Here is a 26,364-nt window from a genome sequence, read left to right on the forward strand (position 1 = left end):
TTACCTACACTAATAAGAAGCATTTGTGTAAAATTTCAAGCGGCTAGCTATACTCCTTCGAAAGTAAGCGTGATTTCGACAGACGGACGGACGGATGGACATGATTAGTTCGACTTAAAATGTCACGACGATCAAGAATATGGGGTCTTAGACGCATATTTCGAGGTGTTACAAACAGAAGGACGAAATTAGTATACCCCCATCCTATGGTGGAGGGTATAAAATTCTCATTAGATTCCTAGGTTACTGTCACATGATCAAGAAGAAAGCTCCATTAGCCTCACGGCAGTGGTCACAGCAATTTATCTAGCCACAATGTCCAGAGGCATTAGATGTCGCACTAAATTCAGGTGTTTTGCGTTCCCAATAAATGCGGAAGGGATGAACCCCCGAAACTTGGTCCCGAAAGCAGGTATCAATTACGTGCCCTATTCCCCAATAGCTTTCATTTGAGCCCCATATTGCCATGGTCGTTAAAATTTGTCCGATTAAAGGCTGTTTTGGGGAATTGTATGATGCCCCAAACACTTAGGCCTGAAAAAATATCACCATCGTGCTTTACTTTCAAATATCATTTATTTGAACCCCATATTGTCATTGGTTTAAGGGAGCCAAACACTTGGCCTTAATTGGATATCAAATTCGTTTTCTAATCACAAATATCTTTTCATATTGCAATAGTACGCAAATAAGTCCGATTTGGGTGATGGGTCCTAAAAACTATCAACATCGTGCTCCACTATCTTTGAGCAAATACGTCCTGTTTGGTCGTTTTTATGGGGACAGGACATCCCCTACACAATTGGTCCCGAAGTCGATATCAGATTCGTGCTGTACTCCCGAATATCATTCATTTGAGCTCCATATTTCCATAGTCGGCAAATATGTTCGGTTTGGGGGATGGGGCGGCCACTGAATGACTTGGCCCTGAAAACATATACATCAGATTCGTGTTCTACTCTAAAATACCTTTTATTTAGACCCCAGCAAATACGTACTATTTGGAGTGTAATAGAGAAAGTTGATATCAGATTCGTGCTCTACTCCCAAAGACCTTTCATTTGAGCCGAGCCCCATATTGATGTGATCGGTAAATTTGTCCTCTTTGGGCGGGGTGGTTTGGTGGAGTGGGGCGGCCCCCCAAACACTTGGCCCCTCATTTAGATATCACCTTCGTGTTCTACTCTCAAATAACTTTTATTTGAGTCCCATATTGCCATGGTCGATAAATATGTCTGATTTAGGGGTGTTTTGGAGGATGGAATGGTCCCTCAAATATTTGGTCTCATTCATTTGAGTCCCATATTGTCGTGATTAGTCCATATATACATATTTGGTGGGTTTTGGGGTGGGGCGGCCCCCCCTAGGTAACCTATCCGAAATTTGAATACCAAGTTTCCGTTTTTAGGTAACTATAAGAAGGTATACAAAATTTCGCTTAAATGGCATCACCTATCTCCGAGATCTGGCATTTCTGAAAATTAGGGTAAGGGGGAGGGCCCGCCCCCCTTCAGATATCAAAAAATTTCGTACCCTATTTTCATCCCAGAATCATTATGCACCATCCATTATACAAAATCCTTAATTGTTTTCCATGCCACTCCTCTAAGTTGATATAGTGTTCACACCTAAGTGCCGGTATCTTTTAGACGCGAAAGTCGGTCAATGACAAAGGAAATGCTCCAATGTCTCATTATCTGCCCTGCATGACCTTCACATGCTATCACTTGCCGCACCGATTTTACAAAAGTGAGTCCGTAGTAGCTGTGATCCGACTAAAGAACAACAAGGCAGCAGGAGCCGACAGGTTAGCCGTTTTTAAGTCTATATGAAACAGACAAATAAACAAACCAGCAAACAAACACAAATTGATTTTTATATAGAAGAAGATTTGGACCCCGGACACAGGGAGATTTGGATTACTGCCGGACTTGCAATGGCGAGGAGAAATTAGAGATGATCGAGCACCTATTGTGTAATTGTGAGGAGATAACACAAGATCATGGCTGAACACCTCTTGCACTGCCTGGATTCTCCACAGGCCTCCCTTACTCCTCTTGTCATCTGGAGTGAAAAGTCCAGCAATCAAGGTGCCCTCGTGTGCCCTCAAAGCTTACCTTAGTAGGCAGACCAGTGGCATATTTTGTTGCACACCGATTATGGATATCGATGACAAAAATCGACCTACAACACCTTATTTATCGATTTGGTAAACAAACAAAAAAAACAAAATAACTGTAATGTAAGTTAAGTCTTAGAGATAAATCGATAACAACTTGTAATCGAATTTAGTTCCATCAAGTTTTCAATAATTTTTTAATATATTTCATATACTCCAATTGTAAATAAAGGCCATACATTTTCGATAACAAAAGATTTTCAAAAGTGACCAGGTCTTTTCAATACTGTAAACTTGCATTAAATATATATTATATGGATACATATGTACATAACAATAAAATTAGCCATAATTTATATAAAAATGAAGGAAAGTTTAAACATGTAAATATGTGTGTAAGTATGCGAAAAATATTTAGTAGCTTAGATAAAATAAATATTGATTTTTTTGTTATTTATACTTCTTTTCAGAACAACAATTGGCCTAAGACGGGCCTTGATTTCGAATATTAACACTCAATAAGTTGTCTTTAGCTGGGAAAATATTTGAGTTCAGAGACATACATATATATTTATTTGAGGTGATTGATATGTAGGCATATTGATATATGTAAGTTGTTATATAATACAATTTCGCTCTTAGAGGAAAACAAAAAAAAAATAACTCAAGTAAGTCAGAAAACGTAAGGAGGAGCTCTTAAGAAGAATCCAAACAAAATGTTAATTAATCAAAAGAAAACTACAAAAGAGATAAGGAAATCTTTAAAAGAGCAAAAACAAAATTATTTCATTGGAGAGAAAACTGCTCACTGAAGAGAAAGATCATTCAAACGATAGTTGAAACTTTTTTTATACAAACGATAGTTGAAACTTTTTTTATACAAAAACGTTTAAAATTTTATTGCAAATAATTTTTTTATTTTTCAATTTTCCCTAAATTATTAGCTTCTCTTTGCCCAACTTTTTGCTCTTTTTTTGTTCCCCTTTATCTCGGCGGTACACAAAACATACGGCTATAGCAACTGAGAAGAGAAAAAAAGAGACCTGAGAAATTCTCTAAAATAAAACTCAAACCCATACAAAGTGATACTAAAAGTTTCAAACAACAAAAAACAAAATACAGAGAAAAGAGCGAAAAGAGCGAAAAGTAGAGGTACAGAGAACAATAGTCGAGAGAAACAGAATGACAGTATGAGAGAAAGTGTTTCAAGAGATAGTTTTGGAAAGAAAAAAAAAAACAATATAAAAAAAGAACAAAACAAAATAGTTATGTAGGATTGAATAAAGTACAAGAAACTTGACAGATGTTAACCTGATCATGGCCCGCAAAGGCGGCAGCTGCCGAAGCAGCATCGGCCGCAGCACCGGTATTGGTCTCGTAATCACCTTCAAGGGAACTCTGCGAAGAAGCCGAAGCTGTACCAGTGCTAGATTCACGTATCAACTAAGAAAATTCATATGCAACACACATACAAAACATGTTCGTTTGTATAGGGATAGGTGTGTGTGTGTGTGTATGGTGTAGGCGGTTGGGTAGAGTGTGTGGGGTTTGTTTTGTGTGTGAGGTGAGTTTTTGTAGTGTTCAACACCATTGGTCGAGGGGTATTTTGCAAGTATGTTGGAGAAGATTTTTTCAAATTGTTTGGCATATGTTTGGAGAGCATTTGAAGAGAGTAGAAAAAAACAAAACAAACAAGAACGCATTGTAAGGCGTATGGTGAGTTTATGTATTTAGTGTGTTTAAGTGTTAGTGTGGTTAGAAATTGTATAAAACAAAATGAATGAAGGGTATGTGTAAAATAATGCAGAGTAGGGAATTTTAGAGTTGGGATAGTGTAGAGTGAGAGAGAGAGAGAATCAGAGCAGGAGTATTGTTTGTTTGGATTTGTAACGAGTTGCAAAACCGAAAAACATAATTAAAAACCAAAGTCAGGGAAATTGTTGGGACATGTTAGTGGTTAGTATTTAGATGTCAATCAAACCGTTTTTTTGTCAAAATTCCAAAAAAAAGAAACATAAACAAGAATTTTTCCATTAACAAAAAATATATGGGGAAAAAAAAGAAATCAAAGATTTCCACATGTTAATTGTTAAATATTTGTTGTTACAACAAAAACACAAGAAGTAAGAAAACTTGTAATAGTCTCTAAGAACATTTTCAGAGTTTGTACAAACAGCTAGACACCAACAACTTACCTTGTCCTTTTTGTCCTTCTTCAAAGGACTGCGACTGCGTGGCGAATCCAAATCAGGAATATGCTCTGGAGGATGACCCATGGTATGACGCTTCTGGGCATCTTTTTCCTTTTCGGCCAAGGCCAAAGCTGCAAAAGAGAAAACAAATTTGTCTTAAAAAGTTAACAAAATTGTTGCTATTAAATTTTTTGCATATACCATCCATTGATCTTGAAGTCAAACGACGACCCGACAAACTCCTATCGAATTTGGGAGCATCACGATCCACAGGATTCTTGCGACTCTCATACATGGTGCGACCTGAATAACGATATTTCGAGCCAAATCTAGGGAAAAGCCCGGTCTTATTTGGTGGCTCCGGTGTCATCAGGCGGAAGAAGGTGTGATGTTCCACACAAGATTTCCACAATTTCTTGGCAGCCCTATGACTGGCCAATTTGAAACCAATTGTCACCTCATGTTGTTCAAATTCTCCGGGACGTATTTTAATGTAGAAATGATGACGCTTATAGGAAATTTTCAAAATTTTGGGCCAGGCAAAACGATTGATGCGCAATCTAAAAAGAGAAAATAAGTTAAAATTGTTCAGGCACTATACATAAAGGTCTTTAAATACTCACTTGTCTCTGTACACCAATAAACCTGAGGCACAGACACCCAACATAATGTCCACACCTTCAGAATCCTTGGCCGGATGCAAATCAACACCATACATGGCCAATTTCTTGGCATTTTCCAAGTAGTGGAGTTCAGCTTCAGCTGGAGATTGACCTCTATAAAAGAGAGATTGATCAAAAGGGATTAGCAAAATACATTTTTTGCTCGTCTCGAAAAAGAAATAAACAATTATTGAAAACCTTTCACTTATTAAAAAACCGCAACGATTTGGAGAGAACCCTCTTAAATAAGTTCAAATAAAAGCCAACTCCGAACATAAGCGGGAGGAATTTGTGGCTGGAACACTTGGAGCAATGTATCTTAGGTACCGGTAGACGGGACGACAGGACCTCAATCACATTTGGCGACGTAACTATGACTGATCCGAAAATATGCGCTAGGTTATTCAACAGATAATTAATTATGCATCCCGAGAGTGACAGGTCTAGGGGGAGAGCCATTCGCCGTATCTGCGGCCTCCGAGCCGAAGAGCAACCATCACAATTTACCGTGGGCGGAGTTACGAATGTCATCCGTGATGCCAAATCATCCAAGGCGTTGGGCCCCGACGGAATCTCTACATTGATGCTTAAGAATCTAGATTTACCTGGAGTTGAGTACATTACTACTGTCCTCAACCTATCTTTGAACACTCATATAGTTCCCGATGTCTGGAAAATGGACTACTGAAGCCTGGAAAGGACCCGAGTTTTGGGTGAGTCGTACGGACCGATCTCCTTTCTATTATTTTCATTTTAGTTCAAATAACAACTACTTTCTTAAAGCATTTGAAAGACGATATGTGCCGAACTTGAGAAATAAATTAACACCCAGGATGAACGATATTAGACACCATTCGATTTCGTCTCTTGAGTAAAAGGAAATTTTCAGGTACGAGATTTTTGAAGACATAAGTTCTTACAAACCAATTGATTTTTGTTCTCAATAAAATTCCATCATCATAATCATTTCAAGTTCTCATCTGTCAGTAGTAAAACAACATTTCGGTATTATTGCTTTTGCAGACCTGAATTCTTATAAAGTAATCGATTTTTCTTCTCAATATGTACTCCCAGCTCTGCATGCATGTGAGGGTTTCCCTGACATGCAATAAAGATCGGTATGATGATGATTACACTTCTAGTGTCTCATTGTTTTCTAGACATACTCGACTTGTGATGTCATATACTTTCCGTGAACATTTAGAACTAAGCCCCGCAACCGCTTTAGGCGCATATAAAAGTGAGTCGCAATAGTTGCTCGAGACAGTCAACCAAGGAGTCAGAAGTCGTGCAGATGTGATGAGTAGAGTGAACTAAGCGCGCCTTTCTACCTCAAACAAATCAGAGAGTGGCCATTCGTTTTACAGTGCCAAGCACTGCTAGCCTCTTAGCTTCGTGATCGCGAGTAGACAGTGCGAAATATTAGGGAGTGTTATCTTGACACTCCGTTTTCGCGCCCAAACTTCATTGTGTACTAACGGATTGCACTCCCGTCTCCTTGCGAGTGATGTAAGCAGTGCCGTATATTATGGTGTGCTTCTGGCCACCGCACCCGAAACGCCGCTTTATATTAACGGAGTGTACTCTGCCGCTTCCTCGTGCCGTTAACGCTGGTTTACCCGAACTGTACTGTGTACTAAGTTGTGCCTACTCACCAGTCTCTTACCACCGCACCTGAAATCCCATGCCCAAAATATCTTGCTTCGCGACGGTGTGATCTTCCGAATCCTCGTACCGTGAATGCCAGCTAATCCGAACAGTGACAAGTATTAGGGTATGCCCCTTAGCCACCAATTAGTGTCCAACAGTGTACTAAGGTGTGCCTCTGAGCCACCAATCTGCACGACGTACCGAGTATTATTGTGCGTGCCTCTGTGTCGCCTACTGGCTGCCGAACCTCAGTGATTAACCGTGTGGTAGGGGTTCTTCCGCTCGCAAACCGACCCACGGAGCCCTTAGCGAGCGTGCTCCCGAAACACACCCCTAACCGTCTAGCTTTAAAACTTCATCAAGGAATTAAAATATATAAAATCCAATTCAAAAGCGTTTCACACATTTGTCCCTCCCAGCACAAGTTACCACAGAGTTGACCGTGTTTTCAGTTTCTCAGCTTGGGCTCAACTACCCGTCTTGGGATTACCGAAATTCACTCTCCAGTCTCTCCTTTTGGTTGGCACCTTTCGTGTACTCGGCTAGAACTTGACTGACTGACTTGGGGTTTCCCAAATCCACTGTGCGCCATACTAAATTTCCCTTGAACATTCCATTTAGGAACAAGAGATACTTCTTTCATATCAAAGAGTACAGTCCTATTAAATTTTAATCCCAATGATAAGAGGCCTCCGAACGGCGTGCCACAGTGCGACACCTCTTTGGGGGAGAAGTTTTTACATGGCAGGATATCTCGCAAATGTAGCCAGCATTAGTAAAGGGATAACCACCGCAGAAAATTGTTCTGATTTTCACCGGAGTTTGAACCTAGGCGCCTTCATAGACGAACCTGCTAACCTCTGCTCTACGGTGGCCTCCACGGTGCACAATATCTTGTTCATTATCTCCAGTTTGGTGGCACTCTGCTGAGCACTTTCTACGTGGACCTCAGTCGGACTTGACTTCCTGACTAAGGGTTGCCCAAATCCTCTATAACCCAAGCGGCGGCCCGCCATTTGATTATGTCGAACCAAAGATCACTAAAGCGTTGAAAGCTTCCTCGTTTTGGTAGTCACTAACTTGACTAACTTCCTATTCGCCTTTTCCTAAATCTAAGCACTTTTAACTTTCTTGCACCGCCATTAAATCACTTGCGCGGCATCATCTCAAGAAGGCGGTAAGGGCTTGCTGAAACTGAATTCACTGTAACTGTGAAATCTGATCTGTTGCTTTCTGTTTCACCTGTTCTCTTTTTCATATCTTATAATTTGGGAGCTTCAATAAAACCCACAGTCCACTTACAGCTACTTGCTATCCAAACTTTACACCACATACACATGCTTCACGAATCAACACTTCATCCATAAAAATAATAGTTTGGTGCGGTTTGCATTCCGGCGGCGTTATTGGGCCATACTTCTTCGTCGAGGTTGCCAACCGTCACGTTACCGTGAATGGACAACTCTACCGCAACATGCTAAATGATTATTTTGGGCCTGATTTGAAGTTATGGACCGGAAGACATATGGTTTCAACAGGACAGTGCCACAAGCCACACAGCACATGTTACAATACATTTATTGGTGAATAAGTTTGATAAGCGTGTTATGGCCCAGTCGATTGGCCGCCTCTAGACTATTGTCTTTGGGTCTACGTCAAGTCAATGGTCTATGCCAACAAGCCGTCGACATTGGAAGAGCTGAGAACCAAAATTGAACGGGAAATAGCGACCGTTTCGGCTGAAATGTGTGGACGAGTCATCGAAAATTGGGTCTAAGGTATTGACAGATATAAACTGTCCGCGGTGGCCATATGAATGAAGTCGAGTTGCATAAATGTTTTGATTTGCCGATAAAAAAGATTTGAAAAATCTCAAATGGTTTGCGTTTTATTTAAAAAAAAAAAAGTAGTCAAGTCCTTACTAGAAATAGTCCTTAAGTAGCCCTGACCTTTTGTCCTTGATGTGATTGTCTATTGAGAGAAAGACAGTATGTCCTACCTCCGAAACCATAGTTGACTTTCTGCCAACGTTCCCCACAGTCCTCACATAATTGTATAGCCATACCAATTTGATCTCTCTCATTGTTACGTCTTCACTACTTAATTAAGGACCCATTTATGATTTCGTTCTGCAAGTTTGGCAGATAGTTTCGAATGCAACTCTACACGGATTTTGGAAGAACTAAAGCGGTTATAAAACTTCTCAAAAAGGGGCTCACCACAAACCCAAATCTCCTGATGCTTCTGGTAGCACATTAAAGTATTCCGGTACGACAGTTAACCATTGAACCTCAAATAACGCTGGTCTGATGATTTCCTCAGGGCTGCGAGTCTGACCTCGACCTAAAGTCGCAGGATAAGTAAGAGTCGCGCTATTAAGCCGGAGTCGGACAGCTGTTCGGAATCGGGGCAAGCGTGCTCAACTTCGAACTGAACTCCGGCTCAGGCTCAACCAACCTCAAAACTTCGGCTCCGCAGCACTGGTTTTCCTTTCAAGGCATATGGGAAATGTACCTGTAAAATAGGCGTTATGGTCCTAACCATCAAAGCTCGAAGACCAGGGGTCATAGTGCAATGAGTCAACTATCATTCCTACAAGCAGCAAGTTTCAAACTAGTACTCAAGAAATCAAATGGGGGATCGGTTTATATGGGAGCTGTATCCAAATCGGAACCGATATAGCCCATTTGCGATCCCCATCGACCTACATCAATATAAAGTATCTCTGCAAAATTTCAAGCAGCAAGCTCTACGCGTTCGACCGCTATCGTAATTTCGACGGACGGACATGGCTTGTTCGAATCAGAATGTCGAGATGTTACAAACGGAATGACTAGATTAGTATACCACCATCCTATAGTGGGGGGTATAATAACGACAAATAAAACGGCACTAGTGGGAATCACACGACCCCTGTCCTGGTGATCCGAGCTCGCTATCGTCGCGTTTTATCTAACATTTGTATGGATCACGCCAGCCCACGATATTACAGCTCCCTCCGGCAGGGGATAACTATGAGCATCACACAGGCTGGAACTTTGAGGTTCGATGGTGGGTGGTGTTCATTGTTATCACGAAAAGCTTAGTTGCGAGCTACAGGGTTGCGGATAGTGGAATGCTTCATACGCAGTAACTGCAACGGCAGTCGTGCAAAATCAGCGGTATCGAGCGGAGAGTCTCAGTGAAAGGCCGGCTCTTGCATAAATACTGAGTGCCTAAAATGCTCGATATGAAAAGGCGAGTTATCGACGCCTTTAAATAACCAATGGCCATCACGCTCCCGCGGCGATCGGTCCTTTGGACCGGAACGAGCTTGTTCACCTATAGGAGCTAGACGAGGATCGCCTCCTCCACATATAGACATGTGGCTACAACAACATCACAGCTCCCCACCAAACTTCTACGCAATTAGTGTTTAGGGTTTAAACCAATGCCAAAATGTTGCATCCATACAGGATCTGCCGTCTGAAACCAAATTCTCAGGGCAAATCGTGGTACTAGACTAAACTTTTAGAGCGTTAAAGCCATCCACGCACTACTACACTGGCTAACAAAAAGGAATGCCGATAAAACATGTAGAGCAGCATAGTCGCAGAAGTTTTTCTAAACAATACATCGATTTGGAGTTTATTAAAATCGTTTAAGAATACTGTTTTCCTAGAATATCCTATTGACTATTATCGTTTCCAATCAATTTTTGGTCTCAATAAATCTCAAACTCACCTATGTGTTTTATGTAAATCCATTACTTTTTCCTCCAATTCTGGCGTTTGATTTGGGGCAATTTTGAAATCCTTCAAATAGCTGCGATCGGGCATTTCCTTGGCATCATAATCGCCCATTTCCGATTGCACCAAATAGGAGCCCAAAAGGGCATGGGTCACAAATGTGCAGGGCAGGCGGCCCTCCAAAATGTCATTGCGCACCTGCAGGCACAAATGATAGCGGGTGATGTCCTCCTGCAGCTGCGAAGGTTCAGGAGGATAGAATTTTACGGCGAACTGCAAGGGCCAGGGATCGGCGCCGAAAAATTTCGAAACGGGCTTATCCAAATCCAACCAATTGCGAGCATCTGTGGGGGTCTCATAGGTCAAGCCGAAATAGTCCTTTTCGACTATATTAAGGCCAGCACAAATGGAATTGAGTAGATCACGACCCTTGGCTTTGCGCTGCAATTGACAAAAATGTGTTAGAAAAGAACAGAAGAAACAGTTGTGGTCTAACTTACATCTATGGTCACATCCAAAATGGAGCCATCCAATAAGGATATGCGAGCCAAGGCTGCCTTGGAGTTACTGGATGACTTCTTGCCTTTGGTGGGTGTGTCCGCCTCGGCGGCATTCGCTGTCTTGGTATCCGCCGGCATTATTTATTTTTCGTTAAAATTATGTGTTAATCTGCTCTCCGTCTAAACGAGTTCACTGCAAAAAATCAAATAAAATAAATTTATTTAAATTTGTTTGTTGCATTTGTTATTATTATTCAGCTCCATCAAATGCGGTGCTTTAGAAAGCTAATACTTGGATTTCTATTAAATTATGTCAAGTTTAATGTATAGAATTAGAATCGTTTCAATTAAAATACATTCCAATTTGAGAGTACAATTTTCTATTGCATGTGTCATCATGGGGGAACATGACACAATCATTTCTCTGAGTGCGCTTTCAATTTGCAAAAAAAAACGGGAAGAGACAAACCACAGTCATATACGAGTGTAATTGTGGAATTTAGTTAAACAATGACAATGACTTATACAAAAGTTGTGTTTAAATTGGTTTGCGCTTTAATAAAATAGCACATCCTTTCTTGAAATAAAAAATAAATGTGGCTAGATAAATAAAGCCGTTATGACTTCATTATGGATGAGAAAGAGAAACAAAAAAGATTTTAAATTATTCCTATAAAAAAAAAAAAATATATAGAAATAAAATTTAAAAAAAAATCTATGAAAAAAGTATTTAAAAAAAAAATCTATAAAAATTAAGTAAAAAAATATATTTCTCCCTAATGCAATTTTGATAAAAAAAATTTCTACTAAAACATAATTTTTCATAAATTTTTCTATAAAATCTAAAATTACAAAAAATATCAACAAAAAAGAATACGAATATGGTTTTAAAATTTGAGTCTAAGTACCCATCGGGCGGCCCCAACCCCAAAACTCCCCCAAACAGACATATTGGACGTTCATGTCAATATGGGGCTCAGATGAAAGGTATTCAGGAGTAGATTACGAATCCGACATACAAAATCAGATCGAACTATAGGGGGTAACCCCACACCCGAAAAACTACCCAAATGGACCCATCATGACTACATGGGACTCGGTTTGTTTGTTTGTTCCGTAAAATCAAAAACGGCTGAGCCGATTTTCTTAAAAATTTCTCAGCTTGTGTAGGATTGCCTGAAAGGGAACATAGACTATATAATTTTTGGATATCGGATGGGGCGGACCGTCTCCCTTATCACGAAAACGCCATCCAAAACCCAAAGTGGACCGATAGACACAATATGGGTATCAAATGAAAGGTATTGAAGACTAGAAAACGAATATCGTACTAAAATATGGGTCCAAGTACCCAGCGGGCGGCCACAACTCCAAAACTCTTCTTAACAAACATATTGGATGTTCATGTCAATATGGGGCTCAAATGAAAAGTATTCGACAGTAGATTTAAAATATTACATACAAAATTAGGTCCAAGCACTGGGAGGTCGCCCCACCTCCAAATGGGAATATTAGCGGACCATGGCTATATGGAATTCAAACAAAGATATTTGGGAGTAGATTACGAACATGGCATTTAAATTAGCGTTCAAGTCTAGGTGGCACTTTTCCTCACTAAAAATGTGTCAAATAGGTTAATTGACCCATTATAACAATATAGAACTCAAGTGAAAAGTATTTGAGAGTTGAAAGCGAATTTAATATCCAATTTTGGAGCCAAGTGTTTGGGATACGCCCTAAAGCACCCCCTAAACTGAACTTCATTTCCGACTATGACAATATGGGGCTCAAATCAACGGGATTTGGAAATAAAGAACTAATTTGATATTTTTTTCAGGGAGAAGTGCCGGTGCCCGCCCAAGCCCCAAAACACCCTTCAACACGAATTTGATCCATTCTTGAGTCGAAATGTCTAAGGTGCTATCCTTCCCCTAAAATGCACTTCTCATTGCCCTAATTTACAAAAATACCAAATCTCGGAGATTGGGAATGTGATTCGTTCGAAATCTTTTTGCATACTCACAGTCACCAAAAACAAGACATGGTTTCTATAGTTGGGGTCGGCTGCATCGGGGCCCCTCAAATGGATATATAGACCAATTACGACTATACTGATCTCAAACTAAAGGTGCGTTAGAAGAAAAAAAACGAATTTGATATCCAAGGGAAAAGCCATAAATTTGGGGAGCCGCCCCTCCCCAAAATACGTCCCTGTTATATAAAATGTATTTGGGGTGGAAATTGATTGATTTTCGGGAAATTGATACTCATTTTCGGGACAAAGACTCTGGGATCCACCCCACCCTCAAACAGAATTTATTTACCGATCATGCCATTATGGGGCTCATATAAAATGTATTTGTAAGTAGAGCACGAATCTTAATTTAAGGACCAAGTGTGTGGGTGGCCACCCCCGAAATACCCCTTAAACCGGAAATATTTACCAATACGGTAATATAGGACTCAAAAGAAATGGAATTGGGAGTGAAAATTTTCCCAGGAACAGAGCAGGGACAAACTTCACATAAATAAATGAGTGCTTTCCGATTTAAGTTTAAACTCAATTATAAAGGACCTTTTTTATAGCCGAATCCGAACGGCGGGCCGCAGTGCGACACCTCTTTGGGAAGAAATTTGTACATGACCATGCATGGCATGGTACCACGCAAATGTCGTCAGTTTTAAGAGGGGATAACCAACGCTTTAAATTTTGTCTTGCCAGGCGGACATAGGCTACGGACATAGGCGTTTCCACCCTAAAAAGATATTGGAGAGGTAAAGACGGCGCTGCAGAGCGAGCCCAGTTCAGTGAGTTTGCTATAAAAAAAATGTTGACAATATTTCCTTAAAAAAATAAAAAAAAATAATTTTTTGAAAAAAATATTTATATAAAGGCGTTTTGAAAAAATATTCCAGAAAAGTAATTTTGAATAAATTTTCTACAAAAAAAACTTGACAACTTTTTCAAAAAAAAATTAAATGTTGACAAAATTTTCTCTAAAATATATATTTAATAAAAATAAAAACACTTTAACAAAATATTTATAAAAAGGAATTTTAACAAAATTTTTGCAACAAAAAAAAATCCAAAATTCAATAAAAAATTTACAAATTTTTCCATAACAGAAATTTTGAGAAAATGTTTTCTAAAAAAAAATTTAAATTGAAATTTTAACAACATTTTCTATAAAAGAAATTTGGACGAAATTTTCTACAAACAAAAATATTGACAAAATATTCTATAAAAAAAATTTCACCAAATTTTTTCCCCTCCTTACCCCAATTTCCAAAAATGCCAGATGTCGGATATGGGTGCACTGTTTTAAATTTTGTATCCCATTTGTCGCCAGCATTAGTAGGGATAATAACCGCTGATTTTTTTTTTCTGATGTTCACCACAGGATTCGAACCCAGGCATTCAGCGTCATGGGCGGATATGCTAAACTCTGCGCTACGGTGGCCTCCAATGAGGCAATATGTGTATCAAATTAAAGGCAATTAGAAGTAGAATACGAAACTTATATACAAATTTGGGGTAAAATCCCAGAGGGGCCGCCACAACCCAAAAAACCAACCCCCAAACGGACATATAGGCCGATCGGGACAATATGCGATTGAAATGAAAGTTAGATAAGAGTACAGTACGAAACCTATGTAAAAATTTTGGGTCTATTGTCTGGCGGGTCGCCCACCTTAAATTGTGCCCCAAAGGGACATGTATGTTAAACGGTTAAACTAATGAAAAGTTTTTGAGCGTTATATAGGAATATAAATTGTTTTCAAATTCGGACCATGTCTAAAGTTGGCCGCAAACACGTAAGGGTGTAGCGAAGTACACCGGGTCCGCTAGTCTATTATATAAAAATGAAATTGTTGCGCTTTGTTACCGACCATGGCAATATGAGTCTCAAATGAAAGGCATTTAAGAGTATATTATGGAATTGATAACCAGTTTGGGGAACAATTGTTTGGGGGTCCACCCTACCACAAAAAACCTCCCAAACTGTACTTATTTACTGATCACGGCAAAGCAGCGTTCATATTAAAGATATTTGGAATAGAGGTAATATTGGACTTGAAAGAAAGGTAGTGCATGCATTTGTTATCCATATGCGGGTTAAAATGTTTGAGTGCCCATCGCACACGCAAAACATCTAAGACGGGACCAACCATGATAACACAGGGATAAAATAAAATGTATAGACTGTGACAGAAGTTGGAGCAGAGTGGTCGCAGTTCAGCCAGTTTTATATAAAAATGAAATACATTTTTTTTAAATATAATTTTGAAAGTTTCTATACAGCTATTTTTCTATAACTGTTTTTTTTCACAATTTTTTATTAAATAGAAATTTGAAAAAATTTTCTTTAAAAATATAATTTTGAAATATATATTGTTTAGATTTAAATTTTGACAAAATCTTGTACAAAGCAAAGAAAATTTTTACGAATACTAAACTTGGAGGGAATTTTCCGTAAAACTTTTTTTCCCACAAGTTTAAGCTAATTTCTTAAAATAAAATTTTCCCAAACTTTCACTTCCACCCTCGCACATTTTTTTAGTTATCCATAAAAATGTGTTTTGCGGCAATTTTTTTTTTTATTTTTTAGTTTTTTTCTAGGATGACCACAGAGCGTTTTAAATTTGTGATGTGTGAATAGCAAATGATGATGATAATTCACTTAGCAAAGCAATGAGCCGTCCGCAATCGAAAGTGTTTATATCAAGCAGATGAGATGATGAGATGACACTTTTAAAAGTGTTCAACCACCACATTGATTAAGCCATGGGTGTGTCAACTGATGTACTCGTATAACATCAATGGCATTATAGAAACGTGGGGACAACTGTGGTCTAATCCAATAATCAAGGCAGCTTTGATTTTTTTTAGACTAATGTAAAAATAAAAAAACAAGTTGGGCGTGCTAAGTTGGGCCGGGCCATGGATTGCATTTGTCGAGTTCTATGCGCGGTATCTCTATATGGGCAAACAAAGAATATTGTATAAAACATTGTAGAAGTCATTGTGTAATATTTCAGTTCATTCGCATAAGAACTGCGCTTTGTAGAGGCTCTAGAAGCAAAATCGGGAGATCGGTTTATATGGGAGCTGTATCAAGCTATTGATCGATTCAGACCATATTAGACACGTATGTTGACGGTCATGAGAGAAGCCGTTGTACAAAATTTGTGCCAAATTGGATGATATTTGCGCCCTCTAGAGGCTCAAGAAGTCAAGATCACAGATCGGTTAATATGGTAGCTATGTCACGTTATATACCGATTTGCGCCATACTTAGCACAGTTTTTGGAAGTCATAACAAAACACCTCATGCTAAATTTCAGCCAAATCCGATGAGAATTGCGAGCTCTATTGACCCAAGAATCAAGATCCAAGATCGGTTTATATCATTCAAATCGGATAAGAATTGCGTTCTCTAGAGGCTCAAGAAGTCAAGACCCAAGATCGGTTTATATGGCAGCTACATCAAAACATGAACCGATTTGAATCATACTTAGCACTGTTTTTGAAAGTGATACCAAAACACCGTGTGCAAAATTTCAGTCAAATCGGACGAGTATTGCGTCCTCTAGCGGATCAAGAAGTCAAGATCCCAGATCGGATGTACTCAAAAATTTGTGCAAGTTTGCTTAAATTGTTACTAGAAGTCGTTCGCGTACTTTATTTGCCTGCAGAAGAGAGCGGGAGAGTGCGTGAGAGCAACCACAATTTGAGAATTTGGCAGCTCTTAATAACCAAATTCTCAAATTTTGGTCGCTCTCATGCACTCTCCCGCTCTCTTCTGCAGGCAAATAAAGTACTCTGGCCTTCACCACCAAATCGTCCGACCTTTCATTTACCCAAATGATGCGGATTTTGGGTTTCCATTCCCTCTACTGCCTTATGTTTCAATACTAGGATCTTTGCCTTTCTTAGCCTTCCAATCGTATGTAAATGGGTTTCTTGAGAGTAGGTGATGGTACCATCATCAGCTCCCTGTTCGTTGGGTTGCATTGAGTCTCCTGTCGCTGCGCTGCCTAATGTTTCTTTACCTATCCCAGTATTCCGAATCTTTAAGTCAGTGATGGGTCCGTCGTAGGGTTCCTGTTTGTTAAGCTGTGTTGAGTCTCTTGCCACTTTTAGTATCAGGATCATTGCTTCTCCTAGTCTTTCCAATATTGAGAGATGTCGTGATTGTCTCGTTGGTGTCGCATAACTTGATTTGCCGGGCTTGGGTATAAACACCACCCTTGCCTCCTGCCAGGCTTTCGGAGTATATGCAAGTCCTAGGCGCGCTGTGAAAATATTGGTGATATATTGTAGATGAGTGAATAGGTGAATAGATGAGCCGCCAGACAGTCTGCCTCTTTCTGTGGTAACGCCGAAAATATTCCATCACGTCCGGGTACTTAAATGGTTTGAAGCTCCTCAAGGATTCCCTCACCATAAATTTCGTAATTATAAACCTTCGATCAGCGTCATTGTATCACAATTTCGGTGTCTCCGTCTTCCTATGGAAGGAAGAGAGTCGAGCTGCATGGCCATTAGAATGATTATCGTTAGAATCAAAGTTTTTTTATAGACGAATTGGTCAAAAGCAACAAGCAGTACGCAGGCAGAGGGGAGACTTAAGAGCACTTCAGTGCTGATAAAGGCCCTAACCAAGCCAGAAACGTCCACTTATGGTTTCTGTCTTGCTTAGGGCCTTCATCAGCAGTTAATTTCACCTGTTGTTATGCTTCTTTTCAATTTAAACAGGTAACTCTGGAAATTTCGTAAAGCGTTTCTCTCCAATCTGACAAACATAATTCAATTGCAAGACCAACTTTTCCTAGCCAAACTCTCCCCTTTCCTTTGCCTTTTGAGATGTTTTATTCTTCCTTTCATAGCCATGCGCTTCCTTCCATCAACATAAACTCAATTAAACTTTTAATTAAATAAAATTGCCATTTACTACTCATTGCTGGGGCATTTTTTGCCTTTATTTGCCAGTTGCAAAATCATTTGCACTCCATTAGCTGAGAGGCACACTCCCTAGATGACATCACTTTGTGGACAAATAATTGAGGAAATTTAAAAAAAAAAAAAGTGAACAACGACCACTTACGAACTGTGTACTGCATGACACAAAAAGCGACTAACAAACAACACAAAACGGGCAAGCTTTGCTAATTTTATTTTACCAAAGTAATTAACTCTGTTAAATGGGACAATTTGACCCCTTTTGTGTATATGTCTCCGTGTTTCGGTATGAAGGAGCCGTGCTAATTGATGCTCATTCATTCAAACGAGTGAACTGTGAAATTTTTGTTCCGAGGAATCTTACCACCTAACGTGCGGCTCACATATGATGACTTTGAACAATGAGATGTGGCAGATTCTTAGGAGACATAATGGTGGGGGGGGGGAGGGCATTTGAAACTGATGCCAAATGACTTTGACAAAAGTCAAACAAGGTCTAGAGCTTAGATGACAGATAGTAGATATCAATATTTCAATTTTGGCAAAGCCGGTTAAATTTTTATACCCTCCACCATAGGATGGGGGTATACCAATTTAGTCATTCTGTTTGTAACACCTCGAAATATGCGTCTGAGACCCCATAAAGCATATATACATTCTTGATCCTCATGTGATTTTAAGTCGATCTAGCCAAGTCCATCCATCTGTCCGTCCGTACTTCCGTCCGTCCGTCTGTCTGTCGAAAACACGCTAACATTCGAAGGAGTAAAGCTAGCCGCTTGAAATTTTGCACAAATACTTTTTATTAGTGTAGGTCGGTTGGCATTGTAAACTGACCAAATCGGTACATGTTTTGATATAGCTACCATATAAACCGATCTTGGGTCTTGACTTCTTGAGCCTCTAGAGGGCGCAATTCTCATCCGGTTGAACTGAAATTTTGCACGTGGTGTTTTGGTATCACTTCCATCAACTGCGCTAAATATGGTTCAAATCGGTCCATGTTTTGATATAGCTGCCATATAAACCGATCTTGGGTCTTGACTACTTAAGCCCCTAGAGGGCGCAATTCTCATCCGACTTGACTGAAATTTTGAACACGGTGTTTTGGTAAATACTTTTTATTAGCGTAGGTCGGTTGGTATTGTAAATGGGACAAATCGGTCCATTTTTTGATATAGCTGCCATATAAACCGATCATAGGTCTTGACGTCTTGAGTCACTAGAGGGCGCAATTCTCGTCCGATTTTATTAAAATTTTACTCCTAGGGTTTTGGCAGCACTTCCAGCCACTATGCTAAGAATGGTTTAAATCGGTCCATGTTTTGATATAGCTGCCATATAAACCGATCTTGGGTCTTGACTTCTTGAACCTATAGAGGGTGCAATATATGTCCGATTTTATTGAAATTTTGCACGTAGTGTTTTGGTAAATACTTCCTATTAGCGTAGGTCGGTTGGGATTGTTAATGGGCCATATCGGTTCATGTTTTGATATAGCTGCCATATAAACCGATCTTGGATCATGACGTCTTGAGTCACTAGAGGGCGCAATTCTCGTCTGATTTTGAAATTTTACACGTAGGGTTTTGGAAGCACTTCCAGCCACTACGCTAAGAATGATTTAAATCGGTCCATGTTTTGATATAGCTGCCATATAAACCGATCTTGGGTCTTGACTTCTTGAGCTTCTAGAGGGCGCAATGCTCGTCCGATTTAACTGAAATTTTGCACGTAGTGTTTTGGTAAATACTTTTTATTAGTGTAGGTCGGTTGGTATTATAAATGGGCCATATCGGTTCATGTTTTGATATAGCTGCCATATAAACCGATCTTGGATCATGACGTCTTGAGTCACTAGAGGGCGCAATTCTCGTCTGATTTTGAAATTTTACACGTAGGGTTTTGGAAGCACTTCCAGCCACTACGCTAAGAATGATTTAAATCGGTCCATGTTTTGATATAGCTGCCATATAAACCGATCTTGGGTCTTGACTTCTTGAGCTTCTAGAGGGCGCAATGCTCGTCCGATTTAACTGAAAATTTGCACGTAGTGTTTTGGTAAATACTTTTTATTAGTGTAGGTCGGTTGGTATTATAAATGGGCCAAATCGGTCCATGTTTTGATGTAGATGCCATATAAACTGTTCTTGGGTCTTGACTTCTTGAGCCTATAGAGGGCGCAATTCTCGTCCGATTTTATTGAAATTTTGCTCGTAGTGTTTTGGCAGCACTTCCAACCACTACGCTAAGAATGGTTTAAATCGGTTCATGTTTTGATGTAGCTGTCATATAAAACGATCTTGGGTCTTGATTTGTTGAGCCTCTAGAGGGCGCAATTCTCATCCAATTTGGCTGAAATTTTTTGGTATCACTTTCAACAACTGTGCTATAGTGTTTTGTTACGACTTCCAATTGCTGTGCTAAGCATGGCGCAAATCGGTATAGAACCTGATATAGCTCCCACATATAAACACATCTGGGATTTTGACTTCTTTGCCCTCTAAAAGGCGCAATTCTCATCCGATTTGGCAGAAATTTTGTACAACGGCTTCTCTCATGATCTTCAACGTACGTGTTTAATATGGTCTGAATCGATCAATAGCTTGATACAGCTACCATATAAACCTATCTCCCGATTTTACTTTTTGAGCCCCTACAAGGTGCATTTCTTATCCCAATTAACTGAAATATTACGCAATGACTTCTACAATGTTCAGCATTCATTTATGGTCCGAATCGGACTTTAACTTGATATAGCTCCAATAACACAACAGTTCTTATTCAATATTCTTTGTTTGCCTAAAAAGAGATACCGCGCATAGAACTCGACAAATGCGATCCATGGTGGAGGGTCTATAAGATTCGGCCCGGCTGAACTCTTACTCGCTCTTACTTGTTTTTGTATAGTTAAATCTGGGTTCAAGTTTTTCCCAAATCGAGTCTACTAAATCAGTGGCCATCAAGGCAGCTAACTATTCCAACGTGTTTAGATTGCCATAAATTGTAACCACAGCCAAATTTGGCAATTCTTTGTTAGCTGAGTATTTTCTCAATAATGCTTCACTTCAATTGTGCCAAAGACAATGAAGGATTTTTTGTTTTTCAATTATTATTATCATGAGCTTACTCGCAAAGTCACTGAAGGTGTGAAGATGATTAAAGTATCCATTGTCTATTTAAAAACTACTAAAGATTTCCTAAAATGGAAACTAAACAATAGGCATTAAATAATTATAAAGGTCAATTGCATAATTTAAGCATATAGACAAACTTTCCCGATACTGCAGAGGATAGTTAAGAATAATTATGGTGACCCACATTGAAGTTCATATAAAGAAGTATGCAGACATCATTTCCATAAAGGCTACTTAAAGGCTTACAAAAGTGAAGTGATAGGAAATAGAGGGTTACTAATCCCTTAAAATAACAAAGCTTAAATGTCTAATCAGAAACTTGTGCCGAAATATTTTTGGAAATTTTACTAAAATATTTTATTAATAAAACCAAATTTTACGACAAATTAAAAAAAAAAAAAAAACTTTATTGGAAATTAAAAAGACTTAAAGAAAATATTGCCAACAATTTTGTATAGAAAATTTTGTCAAAAATTTTTTGGAAAATTAAGTCAAAATTATTTTATAATTCTTGCCTGTTTCTCCTCCGAGACGAGCTCAGTGATCGGAGATTTTTTTGCAAATGGAAGAGGAAAGCCAGAGATCGCAACACACACCAACCACTATGGGACGCATTCGGCAAAAATATTCGGATTGAAAGATGGAACGGCCACTCAGTGACTTGGCTCTGAAAATATCTATCAGATTAGTATTCTACTCTAAAATACCTCTTAATTGAGCCCCATATTGTAATTATCAGCAAATACGTCTTATATTTGGTGTTATGGGGGTGAGGTGGCCCCATGGAAACTTTTTCCCGAATATTGATGTCAAATTCGAGCTTTACTCCCAAAGACCTTTTATTTGAGCCCCATATTACTATGGTCGTAAATGTGTCCTTTTTGGCAGGGGCGGTCCCCCAAACACCTGGCCCCACATTTGAATATCAGATTCGTATTCTACTCGCAAATACCTATCACTTGAGTCCCATATTGCCATGGTCGGTAAATATGTCCGATTAAGGGGTGTTTTGGGCGTTGGGGTGTTCCCCCTAACACGGGGTCCGACAATTGGATATCAGATGCGTTTTCTTATCCTAAATACCTTTCATTTGAGTCCCATATTGTCGTGATTGGTCCAACTGTATGTTTGGTAGGATTTGGAAGTGGGGCGGCTCCCCTAGGTGCCCCATCCGAAATTTGGATATCCAATTTTTATTTTTAGGGTACTGCAAGAGAGCACACAAAATTTCGCTTAAATCGACCACCCATCTTCGAGACCTGGCGTTTTTGAAAATAAGCGTAAGGGGAGGTCCCCCCCTTCCCCCTTCAGATATCAAAAAATGTAGTACCCTATTTTGACCACGGGATTATTATGCGCCATCTGTGAAAATTTCAAGAAAATCTGTTCATCCGTTTTGGAGTCTATAAGGAACACACAAACAAACATACAAACAAATACACAAACACAATTTGATTTGATTTTTATACCCTCCACCATAAGATGGGGGTCTACTATTTTCGTCATTCTGTTTGTAACACCTTGAAATATGCGTCTGAGACCCCATAAAGTATATATATTCTTGCTCGTCATGGCATTTTAAGTCGAACTAGCCATGTCCGTCCGTCTGTCTGTCAAAAGCACGCTAACTTTCGAAGGAGTAAGGCTAGGTGCTTGAAATTTTGCACAAATACTTCCTATTAGCGTAGGTCGATTGGGATTGTCAATGGGCCATATCGGTTCATGTTTTGATAAAGCTGACATATAAACCGATCTAGGGTCTTGACTTCTTAAGCAATTCCTATCGCATTTGACTGAAATTTTGCGAGGCGTGTTTTGTCATGACTTCCAACAACTGTTCCTAGTATGGTTCAAATCGGTATTCTACTCTCAAACACCTTTTATTTGAGTCCCATCTTGTCCCGTTCGCTGTATATGTACATTTGGTGCATAATTTTGGGGTGAGGGACCCACCTGGAAATAGATCCCAAACTGTCCCAATCATCCTATATGACCGTTTGGTGGTGATTTTTGGGGTAGGGCGGCAACTTTGGGACTTGATCCTAAACTTTTTAGGGTGAGTTTTGGGGTAGGGCGTCCCCCGCTGTTATTTGACCCCAAAGTTTTAAACCTATTTTGTGTTTTTGAATTACCGTAAGGCGGCATACAAAATTAAACATAAATCGATGCACCCATTTCCGAGATCTGGCGTTTTTGAAAATTATGGTAAGGGGGGAGGTCCGGCCACCTCGCGGATATCACAAAATAAGGTATTCTATTTTCACCAGGGGCTAAACCCTACCATCTGTAAAAATTTCATAAAAATCCGTTGAGCCGTTTTTGAGTCTGGAACAAATCAACAAACAAGGCCCAACACTTTAATTATACCCTCCACCATAGGAGTATAGGGGGTATACTAATTTCGTCATTTCGTTTGTAACTCCTCGAAATATTCGCCTAAGACCCCATAAAGTATATATATTCTTGATCGTCATGACATTCTAAGTCGATCTAGCCATGTCCATCCGTCTGTCCCTCCGTCTGTCTGTCGAAAGCACACTAACTTTCGAAGGAGTAAAGCTAGCCGCTTGAAATTTTGCACAAATACTTTCTATTAGTGTTGTTCGGTTGGCATTGTAAACTGGCCAAATCGGTACATGTTTCGATATTGCTGTCATATAAATCGATTTTGGGTCTTGACTTCTTAAGCCTCTAGAGGGCGCAACTCTCGTCCGATTTAAGTGAAATTTTGCACGTGGTGTTTTGATATCACTTCCATCAACTGCTCTAACTATGGTTTAAATCGGTACATGCTTTGATATAGCTGCCATATAAACCGATCTTGGGTCTTGACTTCTTGAGCCTCTAGAGGGCTCAATTCTCGTCCGATTAAACTGAAATTTTGCATGTAGTGTTTTGGTAGCACTTCCAAAAACTACGCTAAGTATGCTTTTAATGGGTCCATGTTTTGATATAGTTGCCATATAAACCGATCATGGGTCTTGACTTCTTGGGCCTATAGAGGGCGCAATTTTTGTCCGATTTTATTGAAATTTTGCACGTAGTGTTTTGGTATCACTTCCCACAACTACGCTAGGTATGGTTTAAATCGGTCCATGGTTTGATATAGTTGCCATATAAACCGATCATGGGTCTTGACTTCTTGGGCCTCTAGAGGGCGCAATTTTTGTCCGATTTAGCTAACATTTTGCACGAGGTGTTTTGTTTGTAACTGTAATAAGTATGGCGCAAATCGGTATATAACCTGATATAGCTGCCATATAAACCATTCTGGGATCTTAACTTGTTGAGTCACTAGAGGGCGCAATTCTCATCCGATTTAGCTGAAAATTTGCATGAGGTGTTGTGTTACGACTTTCAATACCTGGGCTAAGTATGGCGTAAATCGGTATAGAACCTTATATAGCTGCCATATAAACCGTTCTGGTATCTTGATTTCTTCAGCCTCTAGAGGGCGCAATTCTCATCTGATTTGGCAGAAATTTTGTACAACGGTTTTTCTCATGACTTTCAACATACGTGTTCAATATGGTCTGAATCGATCAATAGCTTGATAAAGCTCCCATATAAACCGATCTCCCGATTTTGCTTATTGAGCCCCTACAAGGCGCAATTCTAATCCGAATGGAATGAAATATTACACAATGACATCTACAATGTTCAGCATACATTTCTGGTCCGAATCGGACTATAAATTGATATAGCTCCAATAACATTACAGTTCTTATTCAATATTCTTTGCTTGCCTAAAAAGAGATCCCGCGCATAGAACTCGACAAATTCGATCCATGGTGGAGTGTATATAAGATTCGGCCCGGCCGAACTTAGCACGCTTTTACTTGTTATTTTTAAAATCTATCACTTCCTTTTCGAGCAACCCTCTCAGTTTTTAACACTTAAGTGTAATTACCACGAATATATTCTACCGTAATTGACGCACAAAGCGTGGTACTCAATGGTACAAAGTCTACAAAGCAATGAAAAGCAATTCCGAAATGAATTGGGCGTTGAAAAGTTAAGAAAGATAATGACAATTAAGACGATGTAAACCTCTTAAGCAGAGCACAAAAACAAAACACTTTGGAAGTGACACCGACATTGCCATCGGCACCTCTAAACCTCCTCGACTAGGCTCTTCCGCTTACGAGTAAGTAAAAAAAAATAAAACTAAATTTCTTTTTAGACATTTCACTACATAAGCCTCCATAGAATTTGTGGCAAACTCTGTACGTGCACAAGAATATTCTGAGGCATACCTCGACGCGGTATGCAAGCAGACAATGAACGATTAAATCATGGTGGCGTCACTGAAAACGGATACAAATTTGCTGCTCAATTCATTAGAGACCGGATCAGGGTTGTTGAGCTTTTACCATACGCACACATATGAACATACGCATACTTTTGTTGGTTAGTGTGCTTGTGTATGTGTCCGCACAGACCGCCCGATGGGACTTGAAGTGTGTTGATATTGACAAAAAAAAAGGGAATCATTGTGCGGAAGTATCAGTTCCTCACAAGGAGAATATCACTTTAAGGAGTGGCAAAGTGTTTTTAATTGTCATTAATAGAGTGATGAGTTGAAGTGAAGATGGAAGATGGATAGAGAAACGGATGGATGGATAATAGTATGAAGAAAAAATTATTGAAAGGAAATTGAACACCGGACAAATGAGAGACTTGGCGTAAAGTCACACGTTAGATAAAGGGCAGAACAAGAGATGGGAGGACATAAGAACTTTATGCCATAGAAGACTTCTTAAGGTATGAATTTAAAGTTTGAGGAGGATGGAAGACGACAAACCAAAGGAAGTACGACAGTGAGAATGGAGGAAAACAAAGAAACTTAGAGAGATGGATTTTTTTGAATATTTTATATGTATGGAGGACTTTTTCTGTTTAGTGATTCACATTTTTAGTGAATTTATCACCTACATGAAGTTTTTTAAATATCAAAATCTTCATGTCCTTTAATACTTCTCAACTATTATCCAAACAACAACTTTCCAGAAACCTACATATCAACCACCCACTCAATCAACAGTTGATTAATGCCGCAAAACTTCGTTTAACTTTAGCTATTATTTGAATTTGAAATGTAAGACGTAAATTACCTTCTTCGTTCTGCATGTCATTGGTATATTAGCCAACTAAAGCTTAATTGGCATATAAAGTCCATCTATCTATTTATGCACCCTTCCTACTTGTCCATTTCAACCATTAAACGCCACTTACCCATACCCATTTGGCCATCAATACATCCTTGTTTGGCCCTTAATTATACCTTGGGGCATAATTGGCACTTTACAGAGTTGTAAAGAATTGGGCAGAGCAGCGATCCCAAAAGTCTAGACTTTAAATGTTTTATGTGACATTGTAATGCAATTGTGGTTTATTGTTACACAAAATAGA

At 39.3% G+C, this 26,364-nt stretch overlaps 1 protein-coding gene across 1 annotated transcript in view; it reads right to left on the reverse strand.

Moving 5' to 3' along the window:
- The window catches only part of LOC106084073 (protein 4.1 homolog), a 75,190-nt gene that overhangs the window by 35,750 nt on the left and 13,076 nt on the right, over positions 1 to 26,364 (reverse strand). The window contains exons 2-7 of the mRNA XM_059369753.1: positions 10,852 to 11,044; positions 10,347 to 10,792; positions 4,935 to 5,087; positions 4,513 to 4,871; positions 4,315 to 4,442; positions 3,431 to 3,562 (exon numbers count right to left, since the gene is read on the reverse strand). Coding sequence (XP_059225736.1) covers positions 3,431 to 3,562; positions 4,315 to 4,442; positions 4,513 to 4,871; positions 4,935 to 5,087; positions 10,347 to 10,792; positions 10,852 to 10,989 — 1,356 coding nt within the window. The 5' untranslated portion in view covers positions 10,990 to 11,044. The remainder of the gene's footprint in view (positions 1 to 3,430; positions 3,563 to 4,314; positions 4,443 to 4,512; positions 4,872 to 4,934; positions 5,088 to 10,346; positions 10,793 to 10,851; positions 11,045 to 26,364) is intronic.

The sequence above is a fragment of the Stomoxys calcitrans genome, chromosome 5 (assembly GCF_963082655.1).
Source record: "Stomoxys calcitrans chromosome 5, idStoCalc2.1, whole genome shotgun sequence".
Taxonomy (NCBI): domain Eukaryota; kingdom Metazoa; phylum Arthropoda; class Insecta; order Diptera; family Muscidae; genus Stomoxys; species Stomoxys calcitrans.